The 22,626-nt window shown below is 33.6% G+C and overlaps 1 protein-coding gene, 1 long non-coding RNA gene and 1 pseudogene across 2 annotated transcripts; 2 read left to right on the top strand and 1 right to left on the bottom strand.

The window, feature by feature from the left end:
• Positions 1-251: 251 nt before the first annotated feature.
• Positions 252-22,296, top strand: LOC143597201 (putative disease resistance protein RGA1; annotated as a pseudogene).
• LOC143596889 (uncharacterized) lies at positions 15,564-17,983 on the top strand. Its single transcript, XM_077075551.1, has 4 exons — positions 15,564-15,794; positions 15,870-16,094; positions 16,194-16,286; positions 16,368-17,983. Exons 1-4 carry the CDS (start codon positions 15,777-15,779, stop codon positions 16,617-16,619), a joined length of 588 nt encoding a protein of 195 aa, XP_076931666.1. The 5' UTR covers positions 15,564-15,776; the 3' UTR covers positions 16,620-17,983.
• LOC143596900 (uncharacterized) lies at positions 20,472-21,383 on the bottom strand. The gene is made up of 3 exons (XR_013146806.1): positions 21,216-21,383; positions 20,724-21,140; positions 20,472-20,642 (listed from the first exon to the last, which is right to left on the bottom strand). It is a non-coding gene; the product is annotated as an uncharacterized LOC143596900 (long non-coding RNA).
• Positions 22,297-22,626: the final 330 nt, after the last annotated feature.

Consider the following 22,626-nt stretch of genomic DNA (forward strand, 5'->3'; position numbering starts at 1 on the left):
TTTAAGTTGCGTGAGCTGTAAGGCATTACACTTGAAGAAGAATAAAAATGTTGCTGTTAGATTTCTTTAAATAAAGAACAATACTTTTTAAAAAGAAAGAAAGAATTATAGAGACCAGACGTTAACGCTTTAACTTTGCATTTTCAAGGTCCCCAAATTCTTGCTTTGGCTAATTTTAGTTATACATACACGATCGATCTTTCAATTGCACACGTACGAATTATTGATTAAAATAATTTGAAATATTAATTATGGTAGATGTGGCTCTTTCGGTTCTTGTCAATGATGTATTAAGGAGACTGACTTCTGAATCTATCCAGGATCTTGGTCTAATCTGGGGTTTCAAAGACTATATTTTGACTCTCAAGGATGATTTGGTCCAGGTTAAAGCTGTTCTTCGTGATGCCGAAGAGAAACTCAGCATAGATAAGAAGGTAGAGTTATGGCTCAAGACACTCAAATCTGCCTCCTTGATGGTAGAAAACGTGCTGGACGAGATCTCAACCGAAGTTATGGTACAACGTCTACACAAAGACAGAGGCATCAAGTACAGGGTAAGAGCCTTTTTCTCCTCCGATCATAATCAGCTTATGGTTCGTCTTAGGCTCACTCGCAAAGTTATAGTCGTTAAAAGGAAACTTGATGCTGTTGCATCCAGGAGATTTATGTTACAATTGACCCCTACTGACACAAGTCATGTCGTTGTTGACATTATACATGAGATGCCAGAAAACGAAATTAGATTGCTTATATATGATAATTCGCTAGTTATTGGAAGAAATGAAGACATGGAGATGGTAATTGAAAAAATATGTGACAAAGATATAGGAAAGTATGATAATGATAAGATTAATGTATATTGCATATGGGGTATGGGAGGTGTGGGAAAGACTACTCTAGCTGAGTTAGTCTATAACCATGAAAGGGTGAATAAAAGTTTTGACTTAAGATGTTGGATGCATGCACTACAAATAAAAAGCCATTTAGTAGTATACATTTTTAATGGCATTTAGCTTTTATGCCACTAATTTAGGTTTTTAATGACGCTTTATGTATGCCATCTTTGCTTATAACAAACTTTTAGTGGCACTTAGTTTTAGTGCCACAAATTTATGATTTTAGTGGCACTTTGTTTATGCCACTAAAAATCTTGTGTCACACGTTTTTAATGGCATGTAGGTTTTGTGCCGCTATTTTTTGTTTTTAATGGCACTTTTCGTATACCATCTTTGCTTATAACACATTTTAGTGGCACTTAGTTTTAGTGCCACTAATTTATGATTCTAGTGGCACTTTACTATGCCACTAAAATTCTAGTGCCACACGTTTTTAATGACATTTAGCTTTTGTATCACTAAGTTAGATTTTTAATGGCACTTAGTTTTAACGCCACTAATTTATGATTTCAGTGTCACTTTTTTATGCCACTAAAAATCTAGTGCCACACGTTTTAATGACCTTAACTAAAAATCTTGTTTTTTGGCGCAATCTCTACATAATATACCTTAACGAGGTGTTTTTAAAATTAATTAGTTAAAAAGGTGTTCTTAATTATTGCTATTAATGATCCAGCTACGATTTTGTAATAAAATTGGATTTTTATGGGAAAACTTTATTTTGGAAAAATAAAAAGAAATTCAGGAAGCATGGATCGAACTTGTTCTTTTAAGGATATAAGGGGTCTAAAGTGAAACACTAAGCAAACTTACCTAATTCACAGAATGAACAAAAAATAAAAAGATTAAATCAATCGATCTTGAATGGGTTAGGAATCAGACTTCTCATGAGAATGAACTTTATAGGTTTATTTTAATCGCACAGACTTCTCAATCAATCCTCTTTCAATTTGTCGGCTTCCCAAACAACTTTAACGGCTTCCCACCGAAAGCAATCTGCCTCATGGTTTCGACGGCTTAATAATTAGGGTTCATTACTTATGCGATGTAAGGAAATTATTTCTTCATTATGGTTTCAATTTGATTCAGTTTCTTTACAATTAGGGTTCATTACTTGTGTGATGTAAGCAATTAAGTACTAATAATGTCTTGAATTGTTTGTAATTCATATATGTTTCCCCCCCTTAATTTTACCTGCTTTTAATGACTTGCTTGAATCATGTGGTATTAAAATCAATATAACTATGCAATATTATATATAAACCACATAGTTTGAATTAAATAAAAAAATAATCATGTGGTAAAATAAAATACTAAAATATGTGGTCAAACAGTAACGACCATCCCGACGAACTTTCCAGCCTTATCATTCAACTCTCTTTGAGGGGTTTGAATTTGAAAAACTAAGATTAGGTTCGTTACATTGTATTTGAATGATTATATATATATATATATATATATATATATATATATAATTTTTATAATTATAAAAATGTTTACGTTGTGATAATAATCTGTTACTTTTCATTTTGATTAGTCATGGATAGGTCTTGGATGTATTTCGCACCAAGAACAAGTCAAACTTTTGTTAACGGGGTGTCAACCTTCTTGGATTTTGCATTTGAGAGAGCATGTGTCAATGGGGACACGATAAAGTGTCCATGTACACATTGTCTAAACATGAAATTTCAAAGTAGGCAGATTGTTCTGGATCACCTCATATGTTCAGGGTTCCGACCAGAATACTTGAAATGGGTGTATCATGGGGAAGACACAACAACTACATCGATGAGCACAACCCTTAATGAGGAAGAAGTATTTCACCATGAAATGAATGAAATGTTGAATGAAAATTTTCTACCAGAAGACGGAAGTGGAGAAAAGATACATGAGAATACTTACAGTAATAGACAAGAGACGGACAATAGAGGAAGTAATTTTGATAACCTTGTCAAGGAAGCTGAAGAAAAGGTGTACCCGAATTGCAAGTACAACAAATTATCATGTATGGTGCATTTGTACCATTTAAAATGTCTAAATGGATGGAGTAACAAATCACTGTCTATGTTGTTAGAGTTTATAAAAGATTTGTTACCTGAAGGAAATGTGCTACCTAAAACAACACAACAAGTGAAAAAAAATCATGGCCAACATGGGATTAGGATACGAAAAGATCCATGCATGTCCTAATGGTTGCATGTTGTTTTGGGATAACAAGGAGAAAGATGAGGTTTGTTCTTTTTGTGGATCTTCTAGATGGAAAGTTCATGCAGCTAATCCAGAAAATGAAGAAAGTCCTCCCCCAAAGAAGGCTTCAAAAATATTACGGTGGTTTCCTTTAAAGCCTACACTTCAAAGATTGTATATGTCATCAAAGACATCAAACCTTATGAAGTGGCATCATATAGAGCGTGTGAAAGATGGAAAGTTACGACATCCAGCAGATGCATTAGTTTGGAAATATTTTGATGAAAAGTTTCCTGAATTCGCTAGTGATCCTCGTAATGTTCGTCTAGCTCTGGCAAGTGACGGTTTTAACCCATTTAGGACAATGAATGTGGCACATAGTATCTGGCCAGTTTTTCTAATTCCATACAACTTGCCACCATGGTTGGTTATGAAGCAACCGAATTTAATTCTTTCATTAATCATCCCAGGTCCAAAAGGCCCTGGAAACAAAATAGACGTGTATATGCAACCTTTGATTAAAGAATTAAAGGAGTTATGGGAAGATGGAGTTAATACATTTGATGCATCAACCAAACAATACTTCCAATTGAAGGCTTCCATTATTTCTACCATATCAAACTTTCCAGGTTATGCCAATCTATCCAGGTGGATCACAAAAGGAGAACTTGCATGTCATGTATGTGGTTTTGATACTGATTCAAAATGGCTAACTCATGGAAGGAAGTGGTGTTACATGTGTCATAGGAGGTGGCTTCCACCTGACCATCGGTGGCGTTCAGACATTAGATCCTTTGTTGGAGGCCAGGAACTTAGAGTTGCTCAGATTCCCCCTTCTGGAGAGGAAGTTATACAACAGCTAGATGATATGGAATTTCTTGTTGACAATGATGCTGGTGGTCCATGGAAAAAGAAAAGTATATTTTTTATGTTGCCATATTGGGAACATTTGTTGTTACGTCACAATCTTGATGTGATGCACATTGAGAAGAACGTTTGTGACAACATAGTGGGGACTTTATTGGGAAAAGAAGGAAAGTCAAAAGATAACTATAAAACAAGGCTTGAATTAAAAGAAATGGGTATAAGAAAGGAACTTCATCCAAAAAAGCAACTTAGAAGTGATATCACTTTCATGCCAAAAGCTTTCTATCAAATGACTCGAGACGAAAAGACAGAATTTTTAAAGATCCTCAAGTTCATCAAGCCTCCCGATGAATTTTCATCCAATATCTCTCGATGTGTACAATTAAATGAGCGCAAATTAATTGGGATGAAAAGTTATGTCTACCACATGTTGATGCAAGAGTATTTGCCAATCGCATTACGTGGAACTTTACCAAACCATGTAAGCTCGGTTATAATCGAGTTATGTGATTTTTTTAAGACCATTTGCTACAAGGATTTATCTGAAGTTGATCTACATTTTCTTGAGTCTAAAGTTGCTCTTACCTTGTGCAAACTCGAGAAGATATTTCCTCCGTCATTTTTTACTGTAATGGTGCACTTGGTGATTCATTTAACTAGAGAGGTTAAGTTGGGAGGTCCCGTTGCATTTAGGTGGATGTACCCTATTGAAAGGTAAATAACATTTCTATAAATCTTAATTTGCTACTTTTTATAATTTCTAAATTATGAGTGACTTGTATGACTCGAACAGGGAACTTCTAAAACTCAAGTCATATGTACATAATAGAGCTCATCCTGAAGGATCAATTGCTGAAGGTTATATAGCTGAGGAAAGTATAACATTTTGCTCGAGATATCTATCGAAAGTAGAAACTCTCTTCACTAGAGCAATTAGGAATGATGATGAGGGTGACCAAAATCACATTGAAGAATCCAACAATCTTTGCCCTGGTCGTGCCATAGGTCGTAAATTGCCTTTGAAGGTATTCGTTAAAAAAGAAAGAGATCTTCAAATTTAAAGATTGATGAGAAGTCTCTCACTCAAGCACATCGTTATGTATTATTTAATGTTGAGTCAATTACACCATTTCGAGAGTAAGATAATCTACGTTTGTTATTAGATACTCTTGCTCTTCATTCATCTAAGGAAAATATCATTTGTTTAGTAATATAAGTTTTCTTTTTAAGGGAACACAAACGGATAGTCAAGGGACAATATCGTTCTCGTAGGATGCGAGATTATGAAATGAACAAGATTCATGTGCAAACGTTTGCTGATTGGTTCAAGAGAAGGGTAATTTTAAATGAATATTGAATATGTTATTACTTGTTATTTGTAATCATAGTGTAATAAATATGAACAATTGTGTTGTAGGTTGCACGTATGGAAGAGCAAGATGAAGATGTAACGGAAGATCTAAAATGTCTCGCTCGTGGTCCACTTAGAAGTGTGAAACGTTACTCTAGGTACCTTGTTAAGGGTTACCGTTTTCACACACAAAAGCGAGAGAAAGTTTTAAAAACTCAAAATAGTGGTGTTGTTGTTATTGTAGAAGGTGCTGATATTAGAGGTAGAGGGCCTAATCATGGCGTGGGTAACTACTATGGTAAATTGAATGACATTATTGAGAAAATTACTCCGGTCAAATACGAGTAGTTTTATTCAAATGTGATTGGGTTGACATCAATAGGGGTTGCAAGATAGATAATGGTGTAACATTGGTGAATTTCTCATACAAGACACATACAGGGGCTGATTTAAATGATGATCCATTTGTCTTGGCATCACAAGTTGATAAGGTGTTCTATGTCACGGATCCTAAGCATAAAGATTGGGAGGACGTTAGATATGTAAAAGTAAGAGATGCATTTGATATGGGAATTGTTGATGATCAAGTTGGTCCTTATTCGACTGATTGCACATTTGATGTGCCTAACTTGCATCGGGTTGGAAATGATGGTGAAGATGGCATGGACATTACATCTGATATAGAACGTGAAGTAGATGCTGAAGAAAATGATGACGACTCATTTCTTTTTTGATTACTCATCAATATTATAAATTTGTAAGTATTATTTACTGCCAATATATAGTAATCTATATTATATGCATTTGTTATATTTATTTATGTTTAGTAATATATCCGTATACATATATATAATATATAATATATTTAAAATAATAAATATACTTAAATCATATGTTCTGGTTCTTACTTGATTGTACTTGATTCAGAATGTGAAAAGAATAAAGAATCCTAAAATGATCTTGGTAAAAGGTCAAAAGTCAAAATACTTGGTATTCTGGGTACATTTGGACAATATGGTCTTTTTGGCACAAGTATTTTAATATACTCTTTTCTGCTATAAGGATAATATGGTCTTTTGGCACAAGTATTCTAAATTACGAAGGAAAGCATAATCAAATAATCAAGTGACCAGTCTGTTACTTTAGAATAAAAAAGATTGTTGGAATAAAGATTATAAGTTGTACAGTTTGAGCATTTTGGTCATGTTTGACTATTTATGGTCAAACTTGACATTTGGAAGGCCCAGTTGTTTAGGTTCGTTTTATATGTTGGGAGAAGCTGTGGGTCAGTAACTCTGCTGCTTCTCATATTAATCAAGGGCAAATTGGTCATTTTTTGGCAAAATAAAAGTCTACATCTTTTGTAGGAAAAGACAAAATACTTTAGAAATTGAAGTAAAATATGGAAGGGTAGTTTATGCATTATAGAAAGAGAACTTATAGGCTGGTCTTCATTCAGTATTGGGCCAATAAGGATAGAATTTAGTTAGTTTATGCACACTTTTTGAAACTAGGAGGTTGTTATATTGATCAAATAGGATGCGTACAGTGGGCCTGAGTCAGCCCGACACTATCTGGATTTCGCGCATCTGGGAGCCTTGTGTACCTGGTTTGCCCGTTTATTTTCTACTTCACCAATTTGACCCTTTGGTGAAAATAACCAGCTCATAAGCATATGGTTGGATTGATGACCGAAACTTGGTTACAATGCTTAACGGTGTGTGCCAATATAAATTAAGGGTGTTAATCGGGTAGGATAACCCCACAAACTTAAATACTTATTTATTTAAATGGGTCAAACGAGTAGTAATCAAATTGTAAATGCCTCAAACACAACCCGTTCTTTAAAACGGGTTAGTGTAAAAAAACCTTGATTGAATACCAAAAGAACAAGAACACATGTTCATAAACAGAATCTAAAGTAGGGTTACAATTGCAGAACCAATCAAACAAACTAGTAGTGTATAAATACTAGTTATCACAGATTGAACACGAGCAAGTAACACAATGATTCTTCGAGACACTTTGTCCCAGTCGAATGATTTAAGAGATGTGATAAAGATGATGTTTTTGGTGTGTTTCTTTTTGTCAAGCAGAAGAGGAAGATTAAATAGCAGCCACAATATGAGTACAGCTCATAGCCAGTCCACGAGATCCCTTCAATTGTGCAAGTCACCCATTCCTTTCCTTATTGACAAAAGGCACCCTTTGACCTTCTTATTATAAACCTCACAAAAGAGTAAATATAAGGGAATTAGAAATGACAATTAATATATAATTTTAGCACCCCTCTCAGTTCTATTCCCAAAGTAATCTTTTAACCCCAATTTATCACACAAGAATTTATGTTGTGTCACGCCTAGACCTTTAGTAAATATATCAGCAGGTTGTTCTGTAGTGTCAATCTTTTTAATTTTGAACACTCCTGCCATAAATTTTTTTCTTAAAGTGAAAAGGTCTATTTCAAAGTGTTTAGTGCATTCATGAAAAACAGGGTTAGCAGATATTAGAATTGCAGCATTGTGATCGCAATATATTGGAACAGGGAGAGTGTGACTGACCTTTAAGTCCTCTAGGAGTTTAAGACCCAAATTATTTCACCTCCTGTAGTATTCATAGCCCAATATTCTGATTCGGTAGAGGATCTTGAAACCACACTTTGTTTCTTGCTTTTCCAAGAAATTAGGTTGTCCCCAGGATACAAACAGAAACCAGTAACACTCCTTCAAGTAACCAAACATTTTCCCCAATCTGAGTCAGAGTAAGCTTCTAAAGAAAAATCTGACGACCTTTTAAAATTTAACCCTTTTCCCGGAGAGCCTTTTAGATATCTTAAAAGCCTTAAAGGCAAATTTTAAGTGTGAATTTAAGGGTTTGTGCATGAATTGACTCAGATATTGCACCGTGTAGGAGATGTCAGGTCTGGTAAGGGTTAGGTAAATTAATTTTCCGACCAGAGTTTGGTATTGAGTAATGTTTTTTAATTCAAAATCATCTTTCTCTGCATTAGTATTGTTATGTAAAGCAACATTTTGTTCCAAGGGATTCCCAACTGGTTTACTTACAAGGAGACCAAACTCATGAATTAGGTCGAGACAATACTTGCGTTGAGATAGATACAATTCATTTTGGTTTTCATAAACCTCAATCCCAAGAAAGTATTTTAATTTTCCCAAGTCCTTAATTTGAAAACACTGACTTAATTTTTGTTTAACTTCATTTATTTCTAAATCATCATTTCCAGTTATGACAATGTCATCTACATAAACAAGAAGGAAAACTGAAGATTTTTTTGTAATTTTCATGAATAAGGATGGGTCGTTTTTGCTTTGTATAAAACCAATGTTGATTAGGGTTGAGGTAAGTTTCTCATTCCACTTTCTTGGTGCTTGTTTTAAACCATATAGTGACTTAACAAGTTTGCAAACTTTTCCAGATTTGACATCAACACTATTACCATACCTTCGGGTATGGTCATGTAGATGTCTTCATCTAGCTTCCCATAGAGGAAAGCATTGTTAACATCAAGCTGAAAAATATTCCAATTATTTTGAACCGAAAGGGCAAGTAAGATACGTATGGTCACCATTTTGACAACGGGAGAGAATGTTTCATCAAAGTCAAGACCCTCACGTTGATTGTACCCTTTAGCAACAAGTCTGGCCTTGTATCTCTCAATCTCACCATTTGACTTGTATTTTACTTTATAGATCCACTTACACCCTATAGTTTTTATGTTAGGGGGTAAGTCAGTTATGATCCATGTTTTATTTATGTTTAAAGCTTTCATTTCTTGATTCATAGCATTTACCCAGTTAATGTCATTACACGCTTCAGAATAAGTTTTGGGTTCAATACTTTTGTCAAGAAGAGAAACAAAACATTTATTATTATAGGATAGATTAGAATAATTAACAGAATTTTCTATCCCATATTTAACGTTCCCGTCTACCACATAGTATGTGTATTTTTTCGGAAAATTGCTAACTCTACTTGACTTACGAGTGCTTTTATTATGATCGGTGGAGGTGCCCTCAAGGAAGTTAACATCAGCTATTTCCTCATTGAAATTTTCAACCTCAACTGGTTGATAACTGGGAATGTTGTTGTCCATTGGAACATCGGATTCCAACGGGTCTGAACCAATATCTAGGGCAACAGTTATTGGGCTGCTGTCTAAGTTATTGTTTGCTGACCTTTGTTGGTTCCCAGAGTTGTCCTTATGACTATACTCATTCTCAGTCGAACCATCCAAGTTTTGGTTGACATCGTTGGATTCCCTCCCTTCATCATTGGGCATTTTAATATCGAAATCATTCGGTTCAAAACAGAAGTAAAAAAAATTCAGATTATTTAGACCGTTTTCTTCGAGTAAAGTTTTTATTTTATCTTTTAAGGGAAAATAGTTTTCATAAAACTTTACATCACGTGAGTAAAACACAGTTTTGTCATCTAAGGAATACATTTTGTAGCCTTTTTTTATCAAAAGCGTATCCAATAAAAACACACTTTGAGGCTTCGCTATCAAATTTTGTTTTTGGGTTTAGATTAGTTGAGAAACATAGACAACCGAATGACCGAAGATGCGATAGAGAGGGTTTTTTATTTATTAGCAACTCGTAAGGGGACTTTCCGTTTAACACGGAAGACGGAGTCCTGTTAATCAAGTAGGTAGCAGTTAGAATACATTCAGACCACATGTGTAAGGGAATGCCACTTTGAAATAGTAGAGATCTAGCAATATTTAAGAGATGTCGGTGCTTTCTTTCAACTATCCCATTTTGTTGTGGGGTATACACACAAGTCGTTTGATGGAGAATACCATTAGTTTTAAGATATGTTTCAAATTGATTGTTAACAAATTCAGTTCCGTTATCGGTTCTAAAACATTTGACTTGTTTATCAAACTGAGTTTTAATTAACATTACAAAGCTCTTGATATTTTGAAAGACTTCATCTTTTGACTTGATTAGGTATACCCATGTTGCTCTAGAATGATCATCCACCACAGTTAAGAAGAATATAAACCCATCCTTACTTGTTATTTTAAAAGGTCCCCATAAGTCTAGGTGAACAAGTTCTCCTACTGTTTGAGTTTTATGTTCACTTAGAGGAAATGGGTTTCGGGTTTGTTTAGCCCGGTGACAAATATCACATGGAGTGTTTGACACATGGGTTTTAAGATTGAGCTCAGGTTTTAAAACGGATAAAACTTGATGTGAGGGATGACCAAGTCTAGAGTGCCACAATTTTAAGCTATCATTAATAGGGCCAATAACATTGTCACAAACAAACATACCTGAAGGGATATCCCCAAAGTAATACAGGCCATTGACCTGTTTACCGGTCAGAAGTGTCGTCGTGCGAGTAAGGTCCTGAATTAGACATTCAAATTCATTAAACCAACTACCAAGTTTGTTATCTTTTGCAAGTTTGTGGACAGACAAAATATTAACGCAATACTCAGGAACAACTAAGACATCAATAAGGACAACATTTTTGCTTATTTTAAGTTTGCCAATTGATGTTATTTTTGCATTAGTCCCATTGGGGTGACCAACACTCATGTTGTAGTTTGACACGTCGACAAGGTCAAACATGTTTTAGCTTAACAAGACCATATGTTGGTTAGCACCCGAGTCTATTACCCAACCCCTGCAATTTCCCTCTTTAGGTGGAGTAGCACATGTGAAAAAAGAGGTAGTACAAGCGGAGTGAAAGTTACCAGCCACATGTGAAGTATTTTGATCCGGAGTGACAGATCCATTTAGCATGATCATGAGTTTAGAGTATTGTTCAGGAGTCAATTGACATCGGACTTCATCGGTCTTCTTTGCTTCCGACACAACATTGTTGCTTGTTGTGTTTTTTATTTTAGCCTTATAATTTGTTGGATACCCAACAAGTTCATAACACTTCTCAACCACATGACCATTTTTGTTACAATGAGTGCATTTTAGAGGACTTCTAGGTTTCTTGTAATTAGAAGTTTTAGATGCAAATGCAGCAGCTTGAGATTTATTAGATGATGTTATCGTTCTATGAGACTCTTCACTAGATATAATGGCAAAGGCACCCTTTACCGTGGGTAAAGGATCCTTGGTTAGAATGGAGGTTCTCACAGGCTGATAAACATCGTCTAAACCCATAAGGAATTGCATCAATCTCAAATTTTTATTAAATTTACTTGTCGCATTAGCTGCATTACAGGTACATGAAGGTAAATCTGACAACGAGTCAAATTGCCTCCACATAGATGTAAGTTTATGATAATATTCAGAAATAGGGCAACTATTTTGTTTAAACATAGAAATCTTTTGATGAAGGTTAAACATGATAGACCCGTCAACTTTTGAATAAGTTTCTTTTAATTCCTCCCAAACAACTGACGCACGCTTGACCCATAAATAGTTCTTCGGAAATAGAGTTTAAAATCCAAGATAACACAACTGCATTGCATCTATCCCATTGTTTCCCCAGGTTTTCATTTGTGGTGGGCCGATTACATGTTTTGTCTATAAAACCAATTTTGTTTTTTACATTTAAAGCTAGTTCCATAGAATTGGCCCACATACTATAATTTTCTGTCCCTATTAGCTTAATATTAACAATGGTCAGATTGTTGGTATCCGAGGCATGAAGATAAAGCGTGTCGCCGAAGTCAAGGTTACTCATTTGATTATTATTATTATTAATGTTAACAATCTGATCTGTCATAAGAAAAACTCAGAAGCAACGGAAAAAATAGCAATTTAGAAAATCACAATGCACACCACAAAATAGGAGATGACTCTCCCTGTTAAGAAAACCACTTGATGGTCCTTCTAACTCAGCCAAATAAAAGCCTAATGCAATATAAGGGGAAAAAAATAAGAGCAAAGAAATACCTACAGTGGGTGTGCCCTTAAATAGGGTAAACGAGTCTGTATCCTTTGATTAGGGATACAGATATGATAATCAGAATATTGTATCAGATTTGGGTGATTAAATCCCAAATAAGAAGTAATATGATCCAGGATAACACTTGCAGCAACAAACCCTTAAGATTAGGGATCCTTGAAATCTCGTCCACTGTAGAATGAACCAACACCAATTTTGCTTCAATTTTATCTTCCCGTTCACAGTAAGAACGGACTGACACCAATTCCGCAATATTTTTTCTTCGACTATAGGTAAGATTAACAGTTCAAAGAATGGCAATCAACCCTAAACCGGAGAGTAACAGCGAATCGGTTTTGTTGAAGAATCAATCGAAGAGTTCAATCACGAGTAGGAACCTAGGCTCTGGTACCATGTAAAAAAACCTTGATTGAATACCAAAAGAACAAGAACAAATGTTCATAAACAGAATCTAAAGTAGGGTTACAATTGCAGAACCAATCAAACAATCTAGTAGTGTATAAATACTAGTTATCACAGATTGAAACACGAGCAAGTAACACAATGATTCTTCGAGACACTTTGTCCCAGTCGAATGATTTAAGAGATGTGATGAAGATGATGTTTTTGGTGTGTTTCTTTTTGTCAAGTAGAATAGGAAGATTAAATAGCAGCCACAATACGAGCACAGCTCATAGCCAGTCCACGAGATCTCTTCAATTGTGCAAGTCACCTACTCCTTTCCTTATTGACAAAACGCACCCTTTGACCTTCTTATTTTAAACCTCACAAAAGAGTAAATATAAGAGAATTAGAAATGACAATTAATATATAATTTTAACAGTTAGGCACGTGAACCCAAAACCTGTTTATTTTCTTGTCGTGTTGTGTTCGATATTGTCACCCTCGATATACGTGATGCATTCTGTTTGTATGTGGCAAAAAGGGTGGGCAACTTTTGGCATACCAAAAAGCGGGTCGAGCAAACTTTTTTTTTAATAATAGTTAGTAAAGTGAGCATATGTTATACGTAGTTACATAAGTTTTCATTTCTTGTCTTTTAGCATATGATTAAATAATAAATCTAAAACTTCTGTTGTTGTTCAGCTGTGATGCAGACAGACAGTTTTGACTACATAAAAGAAAGCTGCCCGCATGTGTTGACTGAGCTACTGGAACACGTGGCCAGGAACAACGAGCACTCTCTAGCGATTTGCAGTCACCCAAATGCGATCATACACTTTTAACCAGAATGTAACCGTACACCTTGTTCCAGCCTTAGAAACAAATATAAACATGTGTGACTGACTGTGTCTGTTATTTAGTGTTGATTGTGAGAAAGTTTGGCTGGTTTGTTTGTGTTTTTGGACATTTTATGGTTGTTATAAATATGTTGTGTCTGAATTGCTCATGGAATGCATGGGTTTTCTCATCCATTATCCCATCTGTCGTTTTTTTTCCTGTTAACCGTGTTAGAAATCACAATCTCGACTTAAAAAATTGCTCTTGATTTGGTTAAGTTAAACTATTTAAAGATTGATATAATACACTAGTTAACTAATACCTGAAATCAACAAACAATAACTATTAGATTATTGAAGAAAACCATTTGAATCAAATTGCAGTTTGAATATCCAAAATCATAATTATATTATTGTCATCATTCTATAATATATCAGTACTGAAATTAACAAATGAAAAACTATTATAACCTAAACAGCTACATACATGAAATTAACAAATGAAAAACACAATTACAAGAAATTGAAGAAACAAACAGGCAAAAGTAAAATACATTCTCCATGACTCCATCCAACTATGATTACTTTTACTTGGAGCGTGCAAGGGTATTCATAGAAGTTCAAATAAGTAACTAACAAACATAATAACTCTTCTTTTTTGGTTTATTAGCTCTTTTGGCTTATTAGTTTATATATATATATATATATGCTCAAACTCCGTTTAGTTATTATTTGTCTGTTATATTCACTGAGCAACAAATATCCTATCTATTAAATAATAAATTTCAACCTTTTTTAATAACTTTTAATAAAAAGGTGAATGGACTTGATAACTTTTTTAATATCCTATCTATTAAATAGTAATATTGTTTAAGAAAAACCATCAAGTGTATCAATAGAAAACCATTAAGTCTATTAAATAATAATATCGTTCTGCACAAACTAAAAAGAAACCCACGATATTTCTATCACCGATGACGTGACACTTCTTTGGCGATATTTCTCTGGTGACCAAATCTCCGATGACGTGACACACCAAATCTCCGACGACGGTAACTTCTACACATCACCAAATCTCTAGCGACTTGTATACGAATTGAAATTAGTTTTAAGTGCTTAGCTGATATACGATCTTAATTGTTTAACGGTTCTGAATTGTGATTATGTAATTGAGCTTACTGAAATTAGGTTATTTGTAATGAATAGTGATTATGCAATTGAGCTTAATTGTCCTGAATTGTGATTGAGATGTTAGTTGAAATTAGGTTAACTGGATAATTGAGCTGTTAGGTTATTGAATCATTTAATTGCGGCTTAGTTATTTCTTAATTGATTGTTATCGATTATCGAATCAATCAGTTGTTGTTAGGTTTAATATGCTAGTAAATGATAAGATGTTACATTTTATATAATATTTTGATACTCGAATGTAATGTTTTTGAAGCGGATACAATCTATTCTCATATAATTGCTTGATTACTTAGTGTCTCTCAAGGAATGATACAGTCAAACAGGCTGTTTAGTAATTAATATGCTAGTAATGATGTTTGAATTATATGTTTTATAATAGATAGTATGGGTAAGCGCAAGAGGCTATGTATAGTTTCCAGCGACATGGAAGAGACTGTTGAAGAAAATGTTGTAGATAATGAGCGATATGAAACTCAAGGTGATGATACCAGCAAAATTCAAGGTGATCAATCAGATTTCGAAGAATGTAGGTTTACAAATGGACAAGGTAACGATTTAACCTAATTTGACTGTGTAAATCTATGTACACTAGTGGTACAATTTATTTTGTTGTTGTAGATATATGTATTTCTGTATGATGTTTTGTTTCATGTAGCATGTGTTACTTAGTTTATAATTTTGATTAGAAATTAAACTTCAGGTTATTGAAATTTGGTTTCGAGTATTTGACTCGTATAAGTATGAGCACATATATGCTCTAATTCATTATTCCAAAACTGCCCCTGTACATGTACACCTAGTTATAATAATGTTTATTTAGTTGTAGTTAGGTATTGATCGTTAAACAAATATTTTGTCCAGGTTATACTTTTGGTTTTCATTGATTCAGTTCTATTATTTTTTATCCGGTTGTATCATATTTTTTTATTAGTAACAACTTGTTTAGGTAACCCCAAAAATGTCAGAGGTTATACACAAAAGGCTGAAACATGGAAAATGAATAGTGGTCAAAGAATAGCTGTCACATTTAACCAGTTTGGGCAACCTGTAGGAGATGAAGGTACTGAACTTGTTCAGTACCTTGGGACACTTGTGAGGATGTCCGATCATGTATCGATAGAATATACTGATTGGAGAAAGGTTCCCGAGTAAAAGAAAGAAGACATGTATTTACTTGTTAAGGTATAGTCTTTTATCAAACTTGATATGTGGTGACTCATTAAGATGTATATGCTAATATATAGTTTTTATTTGCAGTCCAAATTTGTTATTCATCCGAAAGAAACAGATGAGATTAAGAAATGGATCTTATGTAGCATGGGGAAAAAATGGAGAACGTGGAAAGGTTCATTGAAGACACGCGCATATGATTCAAGCAAATCTGTTGATGAAATTGTGGCACAACAAACCAAGGATGACAATAGATTGGATCCAACTCAATTTAAAAAACTTGTTACTCGTTGGTTCACTCCGGAATTTCAAGTAACAATGATCTATAACTTTGATGTCTTATACAATATATATAATTATGGAACTATATTAAATAAATCTAACCATGTATTAATTAACTATTTACCATAGAGTACATGTGATGCTAAAAGGTCGAGCCGCTCAAAGATGAATGAGCCTCATGTTACCGGGACAAAATCATTTACTAGACTTTCTCATGAAGAGGTATTATTTTAGCTATTTTGAATTAAATTATTTCCTTCTTTTTGTTTCTTGTCCCTTACTAAACATCAAACACAATTGTAGGCCATGAATAATAATGGTGTACACCCAACACGAGAAGAACTATATATAAAACCTCACACTCGTAAAGATGGAACAATTGTTGATGCGGAAGGCGCTAAAGTTGTGGTAATGTATATATATGTAGGGATGAGCTTGATAATTAGTACCGATAACGAATTAGCCGAATTTCTTGGTTCGGTACCGATATCGAATTCTAAACATCCCAAAATTGTACTATATAATTGTAACCATGAAAAAAAAAACAGAAAATAAGATAAAAATCTAAATAAATGTTACTGATTTTATTGCATTTTATAAATCTAAATGGTACCGATTTCATTGCAAAACAATGAAATCATAAAATTAATGAAATTAGAGTTGGCAAGCAATCCATTCAAGAACCGAATACAGGAGCCAACCATATGCAATAATAATAATAATAAATATAGAAAATTGACAAGAAAGAAAGTAACAGTGATCAATTTACTAACATTAAAAAAACATCAGTTTATTAATATTGTGTGCGCTTAGGTCTTTTTAAAATTACTTACCTTTATTATTTTGTATTTAGGCTTCATTAAAAGCTATAGCAAGTGACTCTACAAGTAAATCTTGAGATCCATGTGATTTTTCAAATGATGACTACTCAAAAGTTAAAGGCCCGGAGAAAAGGGGATACGTTCGATTAGTTGGAAGGATGCCGACCGCAAAAAGTAAAGGTGATTCTTCAACAAATTCACATAAAGTTTATCGACTAATGAGTGTTGTCAATGTTATGTTGAACGTTATTCAAGAACATATTCCCAATGCAAACTTGTCTTCGATTCTTAGCGATATGAACATAGAGGTACTCACATTCATAAACTATTGTTTATTATTTTTATTGTAACATATCTATATATTGACATTTTTTCTCATTTATATGTTTTAGGTACCGAGTGCAATTTCTTCGGTTAACCAAGTATCATCTACACGAAATAATAATGGTAATTTGTTTTATGTGATTTGTTTGTAACTCGAGGTGCAAATCCTAACTGGTTAACCGAACCAAAACCGGTTACTTTTCAATTGTAACTAATGATTAGGAACCGGTTAGGGATTTTCACATAGGAACCATTTAAACTAAACCGGTTAACAAACATATATATATATATATATATATATATATATATATATATATATATATATAATAAAAATATTTGCCTCGTTAACCGGCTCGAGCTCGACAATGAAACTTGGGCTCGTTTATTGAACGAGCTTATTTTTAGGCTCGGGCTAGTTTAGTTTTTTCACAAGCGTTGAGATTGTTGATTTTAATAGGTTATTATCGATTTTAGATTAATAACTAAGTATGCTACATAAGTTAGTGTCCATATTATTTACATATTGAAAAGTTTTTAGTTTTCTTATTAGGTACCTTGCATAAAGTTTGAAGATGGTGAAAGATGTTAACAAGTGTGGTGAAGTTTTTAGTTTTTATATGATTGATATTTGACTTGACTTGAGAGTTATTAGACATATAATATGCATATGTAATGCGATTGGTGTGTTTTTAGAATGCGGTTGAACTTTTAGTTGTGGTAAAGATATTGTAATTTCTATGTTTGACGATTTTATTTTTATTTTATGTTGGTAGACGGATAAAAATGCCATTGAAAGTCCAAAATGTTATTAATGGCATACGGAAACAAATGCCACTAAAAGTCCAAAAAAATTTTAATGGCATAGGGATAAAAATGCCACTGAAAGTCCAAAATGTTTTTATAGCATATGAAAAAAATGTCACTGAAAGTCCAAAATGTTATTAATGGCATATGAAAAAAATGCCATTAAAAGTCCAAAAAATTTTAATGGCATACGGATAAAAATGCCACTGAAAGTCTAAAATATTTAATGACATAGAAAAAAAATGCCACTAAAAGTCCAAAATATTTTTAATGGCATACGAAAATAAGTGCCACTAAAAGCCGAAAAGTTTGTGTGGCAGACGAGAAAAGTGCCACTAAAAGGCTTTAGTGGTAGCGCTTCTAGTGGCACTTTTTTTGTGTGCCACTCATTCCAACAAGGTTCTTTAGAGGCACTTATTTGGTTTCTTGTGACACTTTTTGTATGCCATTAAATGGCTTTTTATTTGTAGTGATGTCTCTGAAAACTATCGAGTTGACGACATAATGAAAAGTATAATTACATCCATAGAGAACTATGAGTGCAGACTTACGCAGCTAGTGGCGTTGCAAGAGTCCCTTGGTAACAACTTACGGGGAAAGAAATTCTAATTGTATTAGATAATGTTTGGATTGAAGAAGATAGACGGTTAGAGTGGGACCTGTTATGTGAAACATTATCTTGTGGGGCAGAAGGGAGTATTGTTGTGACGACAACACGATCCCAAGGAACGTGCCAAATGTTGGCGAAAATTCCCATATTACAGCATCATTTGAGTTGTTTGTCAGAAGAGGACTCGTGGTTATTATTCAAGAATCTTGGCTATGAAGTGTCAAATGATCCCAAGGAACGTGCCAAATGTTGGCTATGAAGTGGAAATGGATGAAGTGATTTAGTTGTGGGTGTCAAATGGTTTCATTCCACCCAAATGTTGGCTATGAAGTGGCATTTTTATCCCTATGCCATTAAAATTTTTTTGGACTTTTAGTGGCATTTGTTTCCGTATGCCATTAATAACATTTTGGACTTTCAATGGCATTTTTATCCGTCTACCAACATAAAATAAAAATAAAATCGTCAAACATAGAAATTACAATATCTTTACCACAACTAAAAGTTCAACCGCATTCTAAAAACACACCAATCGCATTACATATGCATATTATATGTCTAATAACTCTCAAGTCAAGTCAAATATCAATCATATAAAAACTAAAAACTTCACCACACTTGTTAACATCTTTCACCATCTTCAATCTTTATGCAAGGTACCTAATAAGAAAACTAAAAACTTTTCAATATGTAAGTAATATGGACACTAACTTATGTAGCATACTTAGTTATTAATCTAAAATCGATAATAACCTATTAAATTCAACAATCTCAACGCTTGTGAAAAAACTAAACTAGCCCGAGCCTAAAAATAAGCTCGTTCAATAAACGAGCCCAAGTTTCATTGTCGAGCTCGAGCCGGTTAACGAGGCAAATATTTTTATTATATATATATATATATATATATGTTTGTTAACCGGTTTAGTTTAAATGGTTCCTATGTGAAAATCCCTAACCGGTTCCTAATCATTAGTTACAATTGAAAAGTAACCGGTTTTGGTTCGGTTAACCAGTTAGGATTTGCACCTCGAGTTACAAACAAATCACATAAAACAAATTACCATTATTGTAGATGATACTTGGTTAACCGAAGAAATTGCACTCGGTACCTAAAACATATAAATGAGAAAAAATGTCAATATATAGATATGTTACAATAAAAATAATAAACAATAGTTTATGAATGTGAGTACCTCTATGTTCATATCGCTAAGAATCGAAGACAAGTTTGCATTGGGAATATGTTCTTGAATAACGTTCAACATAACATTGACAACACTCATTAGTCGATAAACTTTATGTGAATTTGTTGAAGAATCACCTTTACTTTTTGCGGTCGGCATCCTTCCAACTAATCGAATGTATCCCCTTTTCTCCGGGCCTTTAACTTTTGAGTAGTCATCATTTGAAAAATCACATGGATCTCAAGATTTACTTGTAGAGTCACTTGCTATAGCTTTTAATGAAGCCTAAATACAAAATAATAAAGGTAAGTAATTTTAAAAAGACCTAAGCGCACACAATATTAATAAACTGATGTTTTTTTAATGTTAGTAAATTGATCACTGTTACTTTCTTTCTTGTCAATTTTCTATATTTATTATTATTATTATTGCATATGGTTGGCTCCTGTATTCGGTTCTTGAATGGATTGCTTGCCAACTCTAATTTCATTAATTTTATGATTTCATTGTTTTGCAATGAAATCGGTACCATTTAGATTTATAAAATGCAATAAAATCAGTAACATTTATTTAGATTTTTATCTTATTTTCTGTTTTTTGTTTCATGGTTACAATTATATAGTACAATTTTGGGATGTTTAGAATTCGATATCGGTACCGAACCAAGAAATTCGGCTAATTCGTTATCGGTACTAATTATCAAGCTCATCCCTACATATATATACATTACCACAACTTTAGCGCCTTCCGCATCAACAATTGTTCCATCTTTACGAGTGTGAGTTTTTATATATAATTCTCCTCGTGTTGGGTGTACACCATTATTATTCATGGCCTACAATTGTGTTTGATGTTTAGTAAGGGACAAGAAACAAAAAGAAGGAAATAATTTAATTCAAAATAGCTAAAATAATACCTCTTCATGAGAAAGTCTAGTAAATGATTTTGTCCCGGTAACATTAGGCTCATTCATCTTTGAGCAGCTCGACCTTTTAGCATCACATGTACTCTATGGTAAATAGTTAATTAATACATGGTTAGATTTATTTAATATAGTTCCATAATTATATATATTGTATAAGACATCAAAGTTATAGATCATTGTTACTTGAAATTCCGGAGTGAACCAACGAGTAACAAGTTTTTTAAATTGAGTTGGATCCAATCTATTGTCATCCTTGGTTTGTTGTGCCACAATTTCATCAACAGATTTGCTTGAATCATATGCGCGTGTCTTCAATGAACCTTTCCACGTTCTCCATTTTTTCCCCATGCTACATAAGATCCATTTCTTAATCTCATCTGTTTCTTTCGGATGAATAACAAATTTGGACTGCAAATAAAAACTATATATTAGCATATACATCTTAATGAGTCACCACATATCAAGTTTGATAAAAGACTATACCTTAACAAGTAAATACATGTCTTCTTTCTTTTGCTCGGGAACCTTTCTCCAATCAGTATATTCTATCGATACATGATCGGACATCCTCACAAGTGTCCCAAGGTACTGAACAAGTTCAGTACCTTCATCTCCTACAGGTTGCCCAAACTGGTTAAATGTGACAGCTATTCTTTGACCACTATTCATTTTCTGTTATAACCTGTGTAAGTTGCCTGATGGCTTGAGATACATGAGAAGTCTTCACCTTTTGAATATCAATTCTTGTGATTTACTCCAGCATCTGCCATTAGGAATCAAAGAATTAACTAACCTCCGAATACTTTCTCAGTTTCTTGTTGGTAACAAGATTGGGGCCCAATTAGGGGAATTGAAGGATCTAAATACTCTTGAGGGGGAGTTGGAGATAACACCGCTTGAGAATGTTGGTGGTTTCCATGAGGCCAAGACTGCCAATCTCAAATACAAAACAAACCTTTCGGTTTTAAAGCTAAGCTGGTCAAGCATTTATATGAGAGAAGGTAAACGGGAAACGTTTATATATGATGAACAAGTGCTTGAAGGACTAGAACCAAATCCGAGTCTCAAGGAACTGAGAATATCTTTTTACATGGGAAACACAATTTCTCCAAGTTGGATGGTCAATTTACAGAATTTGATTAAATTTGAGTTTTTTGGATGTAAGGAGTGTAAACATATTCCATCTCTTGGAAGCTTACGCAATCTCAAGGTCGTCAAGTTGCTGGGCATGGATTCTTTGGAGCGTTTCCATGATCAGAAAATAAAGAAGTCAGTAGACAACACCTATATGTTTCTTAGTTTGCAAGAATTAAACATTATCATGTGCCCAAATTTGATTTCCTTGCCAAGTAAACTTCCAAAACTCAAGGTTTTAAAATTGGAAGGGTGTGGAGCGTTAATTTCTTTACCTGCTGAGATCCAAAGTTTCAAGGATATGACAGAACTTGAGATAAGGGAATGTAAACATGTTAGCAAATGGTGCAAAAAAAGTTGGCCTAAAGTTTTTCATATTCCAAAAATCAGAATTGATTCTTCAGGCAACATTCGACTTCTAGACTTGTAGTTGTCCAAAATATATATATATATATATATATATATATATATATATATATATATATATATAAAGAAAAGAAAAGAAAATGAACATCACATTCTAGTTCTTCCGGAAAAGAGTAGTGGAAGTTTTATTGTTCTGAACAATGATACAGTATAAGAAATTTAGACACAGATTTTGCTAACATAAATAATATTTAATATTTTATAGAATATCCTACAAACTATAAACATTACAAAATATATTCACCTATTCAAATGGCATACATAACTTTATTATTTGTCTCATTATGCATGATTCGCTAGCAAAATCTTAAATCATTGGTTCTGAAATAGCTAA

This window comes from Bidens hawaiensis, unplaced genomic scaffold, assembly GCF_021521415.1.
Source record: "Bidens hawaiensis isolate Kalapana, Puna unplaced genomic scaffold, B.hawaiensis_p1.1 tig00001758_1, whole genome shotgun sequence".
Lineage (NCBI taxonomy): Eukaryota > Viridiplantae > Streptophyta > Magnoliopsida > Asterales > Asteraceae > Bidens > Bidens hawaiensis.